Source organism: Alternaria incomplexa, assembly GCF_024043165.1.
Source record: "Alternaria incomplexa strain BMP 0042 chromosome Unknown scaffold_7, whole genome shotgun sequence".
Classification (NCBI taxonomy): domain Eukaryota; kingdom Fungi; phylum Ascomycota; class Dothideomycetes; order Pleosporales; family Pleosporaceae; genus Alternaria; species Alternaria incomplexa.
The window spans coordinates 1,633,539-1,642,792 of NW_026249856.1; the positions used below are offsets into that span (position 1 = coordinate 1,633,539).

Below are 9,254 nucleotides of genomic sequence, written 5' to 3' on the forward strand. Positions count from 1 at the left end.
AAAGATGAGCCAAGAGGCTGGAACAGTGAAGAGGCGGTGCAGGGCGGGTACGCCAAGACTGAGGCGCAGGGGATGACCGGCTAGAACGGCACTGCACGGCCACTCATGAGCTCAGTGATCTCGTGAACCGCGGCCGAGGAAGAACGGGAATGTCATCTCAGTAATCTTGTGTTTCAGGCCATCACGTTGCTGGAACGTCGAGAGGTGGGGGCTGGGTTACTGTGGTGATGTGATATAGGGTGATGGTCTGGGATGGGAGGGAAATGGACTTGAGGAAGCGAGGCGAAAAGTGTGGCTTGACACATTGCTAGGGATCCGTGCCAGAGAAGAGATTGGACAGATATAGGCATGTCCATCACCTTTCATATGTAACAATACAGCACAGGAGCTGCGAGAAGCGAATACGCCTGCTCAGCAGAGGACATAAGAAGAATACCAACATCACATATACTCAACAACCTGCCTGTGTTTACGCCTCGGATTTCAGACTCGGCATCTCCACAGCTCTCCCGTTCTGCAATTTCCCATGTTGTAATTAGCAAGCATTTTAGGTCTTCGGCATCGCCGTAAACATCACGATGAGATTGAGAATGAAGTTCCGGGTAATTGTTCCATGCCATACACAGACGAGTGGGGCATGATGTCCAATCCCCTACCGAGGTGATTCTTAACAAGTTAGCGATACCATGAAATACACGCGCTGTAGTGGTGTTCAATGCTTGTCCTTCCCGCGGAGGACGCAGCGCGTCTTTTCGCGCTTAGTGCGATTCGTAGCGCGTGACGTCAGGGTCTACTGCAACACCATCTCTCATCATCGCTTCATGCCGTCTCTGCATCAACATTCATCGGTACGGCATCGATACATCAAGTGCCCAATACCGCCAATATGAAAGACATGTGCGCTCAAGCAGTTGGCCTTCGCTTCGGGCGCGTGGCAGCGCGACGGTCCGAGCCAAGAGCGCACACACATTCTCCACCGTTGCTTCCGGAAATGTGATCGCGGGAAGCAATCAAGCCGCCATCTTGCTCGATACGAGCAGTATTGCAGGATTGAGACCTATATTACGCTCTCGGTATAGCGATCAACAGTTGAAGCAATTGATGGAGCGGATGGACTGTTGACGGCACATCATCGCGATTGCAGCCTGCGTTGAACTCAGGTATCATTTACTGCTGACGCTGGAGAACTACCTAAAGTTAGTTCGTCACTTCGACGATAGGAGGATTCTGGTACTTTGCCTCGAGATCCTTTTCGGTCATGGAAGTCGAAAGTGCTGCGGGCATGGTCACATCGTTTGTGAGAAGTGCGCATCTGGAAGCTGGCTTTGCGAGTGGTGGGACATCCTATATACTGATTCTGCGAATCTGGTCTCTGCTGGTCCTCTGCATTATCGTATTCGTGCACATGATAACTTCACCTTCAGTAGCAGAATGCACACCGTACGGTTCCAACACCTCTACTAGCATCGTTAGCGACACCCTCACCGCTTTATTCTTATATCACCATCATATGGCCTCAGCACGATAACTTGGATGGGCTTCTAACTCACCTGCTACTAAGATGTAGACCTACAAAAGGATCTTTGTACCTTTCGACCTACCATAATCCCTAACCTCACTTTCGCCGTCCAGAAAGCCAACCTTCCTTGACCTGTATCTTGAGTAGCAGCCTCACAACAGCTCAATTCCAGCCATACTAAGATACACAAACACGATGACAACCTCAGGTTCCGGTACTGGCAGCATGGCCGACCCTTTCACGATGACCGCAGCGCCAGACCTACCACCCAAATGTACTATCTGCAAGAGCGATCTTACCATCAGGGACAAGCAGAAGACCACGAAGAACTACTGGAAGAACTGCCAAAGCTGTCGGGACAAGATGAAGACGGCAGCGTCAAATCGAAAGCGGCTGCTAACGCCAGCCTCCTCTACCATTGACTCAACTACAAATACATCCGCAAAGAAACAAAAGAAGAAACTAGCAAAAGTAGTCAAGCCGAATGTAGAGTTCCGCAGGTTTCCCAGGACAGTACCTTCAAAGACAACACCGCGGAAAAACAGTATCGCATTGTCCGATGAATCGCCGTCCACCAGGGCATTCTTCGATGGGCTCTTCGGCTTGGATTTGGGTTGGTCGGATCCAGACGCCGAAGGTCTCATACAACACGGCAGCTCGAACTCTGAACTCATCGGTAAAATTAAGAATCCCAGCATTGAGCAAAGAGATATAGGAAAAGAAAAAGCGAGAACAGTTATCGGGAAGAGTGCAAATGAGCCTCACAACTCCACCTTTACGCAGCAGTCTAACGAGAGGGAGTGCAGTTCCTGCGCAGACTCTGTCCCCGTAAAAGGGTTTCCAAGCCTTGAAGGATGCGATCACGATCATGATATCTGTCAAGAATGCTTCATTCAGTGGTTGAACCAGCGGATGGCAAGCGAGGAAAGCGTCACTTGTCCGTCAAGCGGTTGCACCAACACAGTGACGCATGCAGACGTTCGTAAACACGCGCCACGAGACGTTTTCACTCGGTAAGACACCCAAACTCATCAGAAGTGGTAGTTTCACACTTGCTTACGTTATTGAACAGGTTCGACGAGCTTTCCATGGAAAGCTACCTCAGCACCAACAAAAGCTTCATGTATTGCCTTGCTGAAGGCTGCCCATCGGGCCAGATTCACGACACTGGGGTAGAAGGCCCGATCTTCAGCTGCGCCGCTTGCGGATATCGCATGTGTACTGCCCACAACCCCGTCATACCGTTTCACGAGAATGAAGTATGCACGAAATACATCGAGCGAATTGAACGCGAGAGATTTGAACGCGAGGCACGAGACGAAGAAGTACGCATCAGAAGAGAACAAGAAGAAGCAAGTGTCGCCGAAGTTGGGAAGTCTTCAGTGGAGTGTCCGGGCTGTGGAACGCAGATTCAGAAGACAGAAGGATGCGATCATATTACTTGTAAGCATATTAACATGCTCGGTTTCTCGGTTCATGCTAACTTTCAAAGGTCGTCGGCCGGGATGCGCTTTTCAGTTCTGCTACAGGTGTCGAGCTCCATACAAAGGCGTGCAAGGCATCAGCGGTATCGGTAACTCGGCGCATGCTGAGTCATGCCGACACCATTCTTCACGGCTGCCCAATTATCACGCTGACGACGACGAGGAGTGGGTTTAATCGTGGTCGTAATACCAAAATGCATTCTGCTCAGTGGACCTCCTGAGAGTTGAGCGCAGCAGATCTCGCTGGTGGTCTCATTTGGTTCAAGGTCTGCGAAAAGACCAAGGAGCACAAAAGCATGCACGGCATTCATCTTGTGCAATAATTTTCATGCGATCTTAGCGTGAGTTTTGTTCTCGGGTGTTGTCTCTTTCTGGCGGCTGCTACTGTGCTGCCACACGGTCATGAATCTAGGACCTTCACCCATGTTCCATTAGTTGCCACCACCCATCAGATCCTTATTCTTATATCATAAGCGAGCGAAATATTTTGCGTCAGCTTATATTGGCAGCTTGTCAGTGAAAAATAACCAAAGCATATCCCCTTTCATATTCACGCGCGCTGAATCTGGGCATGTATACACTTGATCGCGCACTTGTCAATCGTATGATCGATGGCGCATCTCTCAAACCCCTTGATTCTTCGACATAGGTTAGCAAGGCGGATGCAAAACCCGGCCAGCCGGTCAATCCCCAAGGACACTCGCGAGATGACCGAAAACAATACTTACGCGCCCTTCAAGGAGCCATCTAGCACTTGAGCTTCTCTGGCGTCCTCGCCATCTACGCAGCAAAGTCTCCGGACCAGATATGTATCGCATGTGCGGTAATGCGCTCGCTAAAGGATTGCACCCACGTACGGAAGTGAGAGCATGCCCCCAACATATGCCAGGAGTGCATCGGCTAGTGACCGAACGTCGAAATGTGAAATACAGCTGTCGTTCATGTCCTTTGTCCATCGGCGGCTTTGTTCACGGTGTGCGACCTTGAAGACGTCCATGAATTTGCGCCCGCTGAACTGTTTGACCGGTAAGCCATCGCCTTTCCACTTCTTCTCCGTTACTAACATCTGGAGCTACGATAAAATGACGCTCCAGACTTTCCTGCGCAACCCTTTCAACTTCCGCTATTGCAACCTTCTAGAGTACTCTTTCGGCCAGCTGCGGCACACAGAAGATATAGAGTCTTCATCTGCGCAGCATGTGGCTATCTCAGCTGTTTCAAATACAGCGTTGCTTTGCACCCCGGCGAAACGTGCGAGCGTTCCAACGCCCGAAAGGTGTATGGAGGCATGAGCTTTCATGGGGAAGGCAACTAGCAAATTCCTCGAGAAAGAGACGAAGAACTACCCTGGCTGCAGAACGTACTTCAGTCCAGAAGTATAATGCAAACGATAGGAGAAGCGCAGCGGCAAAATGGGTGAAGATGCTTCGTGTGCCTGGTGCCTGTCGAATACTCTGATCCCTTCTTTCAAATCGGCGTGAGCACGCGATCTTCCAACAACTAGGTATACGATGAGTCTTATTTCTGATTCACGGCAGCTGATTGAACCATCGTGACTGTACCTTTAACTGTATCTATAGTACCAGTCTTCGAGATAATCCGTGAGAGGCTCATAGGCCACTGGGTGAACCCCGTCATTGTCTCTCTCACCGTTCGATACCTCGCCTAGCGCATCGACTATATCTCGCGCGTAATATCACTAACTATGATGACGCAAAGAGTCAAAGCATAGCACAAAAGAGACAGCTCGCGTTCGTGGCACGCATATATTATATGCTCAAACACATGCATCATCCCCGTATCACTAACAGAGATATTTGGCATGCTTATCTTTGACTCTCAGCAGTATGACAGCTTTCTGAACGCTGGGAAACCAACATGTATTCGCGTCGCACGATCGACGTGCCCATGCCTTTGACTGATCATGATCAACACATTCATCGGTCTCTCACTGGAGTCAACAGTTATTTCGTGGAGTCATGCTGGGTATAAAACGGAGGCGCATCAACACCAGTATGGATGCACAACAACAATCTTCAGCATACCATTACTTCCGTCTACTTCACAAACATATCCTTCAAAACAGCTATTCAACCGAAATAACACGTCACATCAACATCAACACGTCGTCCGCACGGCCTGCGAGGAAGGAGTTCGATTACTTCATTGAGCACGAGGCTCGGGAATACAACAGGATTAAAAGAGAGAAGGCAGAAGCCGAAAAGAAAGAGGATGAAGCCAAAAAGCAGACCGAAGAGGACAACAAGAACAAAGACAAGAGCGCCACTGAAACCTCGAAGGCCAGCAGCAGTGGCGGGACGTAGTGCAGTGGTTGGAAAACAGAGATGTCAACAAGCAAGTCAAGCAAGTCCAATCTCTTATCTGTTGCCCATCTATATTCTAATTCGACTAGCCTACCACCTCAAGCAGAACGGTCGCTCACGGGGCAAGCAATAAAAATTGCTTGTTGATATTTCTGATGGAAGGTAACGAGGCACATGGGGTGTGTATGGTCGTCGAGGCATGTAATTTGTAGCCAAGCTTCACTGGTTGAAGAGCTCCAAGATTACAGATTGTGGGTTTCCTTAACACATTCATTATGTCAGATCTTGTAATAATGTTTTCATACCTAATTGAACACGGATCCTGTGCCCACTTCTTGAGTAAATTTACCGTGCGTTGATACCTCTAGTATCGTTACCACCTTACGAGATTTCGAATAGCTAGCAGGGTCACCGAGAGTTCGTCACGAGGCTGCGCGGATAGAGCAACCGATAAGGCATCGCTGTGGTGTACATAAACGGTGTATGTATCGTGTTGGCTAGCAGAGGCCACTGGTCCATGAATGCCACTGGGGCTGGAATTGATCGACATGGGTGGGGCTCAATTGCGTCACGCGTCGCGGCGCGTTCTTTCCCACACCAAGCCCGCCTTTCATACCTCACGCAGCTGTGTACACATTGCGACATCTCAGTTGATACTCTCTGGTCTTGCGATTCGCTACCCTCGGGAGACGCAACATATAGTTGGTCCGCTAACCTTTCGCCAGCTTCTCGCCGACGCGATGCTCCAAACCACGCGAAATGCTACGCGCAGGCCGTAGCAGTCTGCGTGGCGCGCCTATCACAGAACTTCGAGAGATTACGCGACCCTTGAAGCGATGAAGCCTCAGTCGTATGCCACACGACACCATATGTTATATTTGGGACAGGCTGGTCAGTCGACAGCAGCGTCCGCATACGTCAAACGCGTAATGTCCCACTACATCTGACCAGATAATGTTGCGTACCAGCTACCCTACCGGGTTGGAGATCTTCTAGCTTGACTTTTCATTCAGGGTAATGGTTCATTATTCCACTGTCCTATTCCACTGTCCTAATGTTAACGTCATAGCGCAACAGGCCCACGAATAACCTTCGGCAAACCGCGAGATACCCAAATCCCCGCCGTCTCGATGCGCGATACCCAACCGAAGCCGCTACACAAACTGGCGTATGCGATCGATAACCTCTCCGCGAGACAGTCACCTTCATGCAAATTCGCGCGATACTGCCTTGGTTACGGGCCAACGGAATGAACAAACCCATGGCTGGGCCGACCTAAGATGCACATGTTGACATCTAGGTAAAAGCATAGAGACTAGTCAATACCCATATTAGGCATCATTCTTTTAGGTCACAGCGTGCCTGCTATGCACGATATTCTCAGGGTGTCTGGACATAGATACTTCACCCAAGTGGTGTAGGGACGTGGAGGAAAAGACCAACTACACAAGCTTGAGTCAAACACCCCTATGCGTATCCGTCCAAAATCGCCAGATAACACGGCCAACGCCACCCTAGTACTCCGGCCATTGCTACTGCATCTCGGCTTCTTTGAGGATGTGCAGACAGTTTGACGCGCATCCGAAAGGAGATCAACAGTACTCATCTACGATCCTTTATCGTATATGTTTAGAGCGTGAACAAAGCTAGAGGTCACATAAGGTTAACAGTGGGTAAAACCGTGAAGCAATGATTGAGCAAATAGTTGGTATTCTTTGTGTGCTTGATTTCTGCACGCAGCCTCACGTTGGCCTTTGTCGGTTTGTTTCATTGTTACTCATCATTGATCCCAACGGCAGAAGACATACACAAAGCAGGTACAGCGCAACATGTGCCGAAGGCCCATGTTTGGTTCCATAGATATGGCAAACTGTATAGAAGCTGATGTAGATTCAAGATGCGAATTCTCAATAGCTAGATGTACCCTACGAAGCCACTTCTGGACTACACTATAGCTTCGGAAGTCTTAAAACACCTTACACGGCATCATGACGAAAGGGCCACCGTACAAAACCGGGCAACCTTACTTTAAGAGAACTTTCGAGACATGGTGTCGGACTCACCGACCAAGATGGTCAGGAGGTAAGCCTTCAAAAATGGGCATGCTGAGATGGTAGCTTACTCTATTAGACGATGTGAGATTGACTGCTCTGACCTTGTGGCATGGAGACATAATCATTCAAAACTATTTCCTTCGAAGGGTTGGGAAGAAGTTTGAGTATCCTATGCAGCGACAACATCAGGTGCCAGCCGCACCATGGACCCAAAATGATGTAGACACCGCAAAGAGAACGAGACAGCTACCTGGAGTTGCGCCTCTTGTCATTGCAGCTCCTCCGGCAGCTCCTCCAGTTCAACCCTACCCTTGCAGCTTTTGGCCCAACAGGCCGTGGGACGCAGATCCAGAAGACGCTTCTATCCGTCCGGAGATTACGATCGAGGCCATCAAGGATGACGTTATGGAGGATAACGCCAGACTAGAGTGGGTGACGACAAAGCCGTTCTTTTGGCCAATTCGAGATGAGCAAAACTGGGAGAATAAGAGATTTCTCGGCGCTGGCGCCTATGGCTGTGCGGGATTGTGGTGTCAAAGTGATGCCCAAGGTAACATATCAAGGGTATGTGACTTCAGGCATAGGATCATTACTCAGGTTTGAGAGAGCGTGCTGACAAAGAACAGCGGATGGTTATCAAAGAAGCGAGGCTTGACAAGTCTCATTGGCGTGACCCTTGCCTTTGGCGAGAGCAGTTGCCATGCGAGATCCGCATGCACCAGCTAGTCGATGACGGCCGCGTGGTGTCTGATAACGCCGATGAGCCTGCTGATTCTGCTTACAAAACTCTGGTTAGACATCATGGGTGCCGCTTGATGATGACCCAGCGGCGTTATCGCATTTTCTTTGACTACTACGAAGGCGGCGATCTTTGGCATGCTTTAGAGAAGCACTGCAACAGATTGAATAAGATAGTTTATGCTTACCAAGGTGACCAGCCATGGCTTGACACCGAATGGGACGAGGAGTTTCGTTGCTACCGTAACTCGGAAGGGGAGTCCGGAGAAGCAGGATTGTTGGAGAAGATACCCGAAAGCCTTATCTGGAGAATCGCTAGCTCGCTCGTTCAAACGTGTCAGATCCTGCATTTCGGCCAGGTCAGTATTGGAGGTGTGCAGAACACCACACCTGAGTGGAAACCGATCAAACACTGCGATATAAGACTCGACAACATCTTCATCAAGCCAGCGGCTCAGGAGAACGAGAATGAGGTCTGTGACCAACCTCCATAGATTACGTTGGAGATCGTGTGCGCTAACCGGCCCAGTACCCAACGTTTGTCTTGGCAGACTTCGGCCTCTCGTTTACGGACATGGGTGCTCCTGCAACTGACAACCCATCTGAGTATGTCAGGGAAACGGCAGACCCACGATATGCGCCTGTGAGTAACAAGGCTACTATCCGTATATTCTTACGAAGCTAATCAGAAGCAGGAACACCAGTTTGTAGTTGATGACGCAGCAGAAAGCGGTGGGGTAGTACCCCTAGACGAAAAGACAGATGTATGGCAGATGTACGTACACCACCATGGAATACCCGTTCGAACTTTACTAACTGCAACTCTAGCGGTGCAGTACTTTACTCACTACTCAGCAATGGTTTGTACCCCCCTCTCGGCCAAGGGCCATGTCGCTTTGTCGAGAAGTTTGACGCAGCTGTACCTTTCGCCGGCGAACATGGCGACCTGAGAACCTACACCGACCCAGAGGATGACCCATGGAATGACATGGATTTCTTTCCTACTTTCAAACGTTACAGCGAGAATCTGAAGCTATTGGCGTTGGCGTGTCTGACATGGCAATCGAGTGAACGGCCGACGTTATTGGAGATGAGGAATAGGATCGATGATTTCCTTACGACGCACCCGGATGTT

At 49.7% G+C, this 9,254-nt stretch overlaps 1 protein-coding gene across 1 annotated transcript; it reads left to right on the forward strand.

Moving 5' to 3' along the window:
- Window positions 1-5,043: 5,043 nt before the first annotated feature.
- Window positions 5,044-5,327, forward strand: J4E90_005761 (uncharacterized protein; the record flags this gene model as incomplete). Its single annotated transcript, XM_051435313.1, has 1 exon — window positions 5,044-5,327. A coding segment is annotated over one exon (284 nt), but the record flags the coding sequence as incomplete, so codon positions are not given.
- Window positions 5,328-9,254: the final 3,927 nt, after the last annotated feature.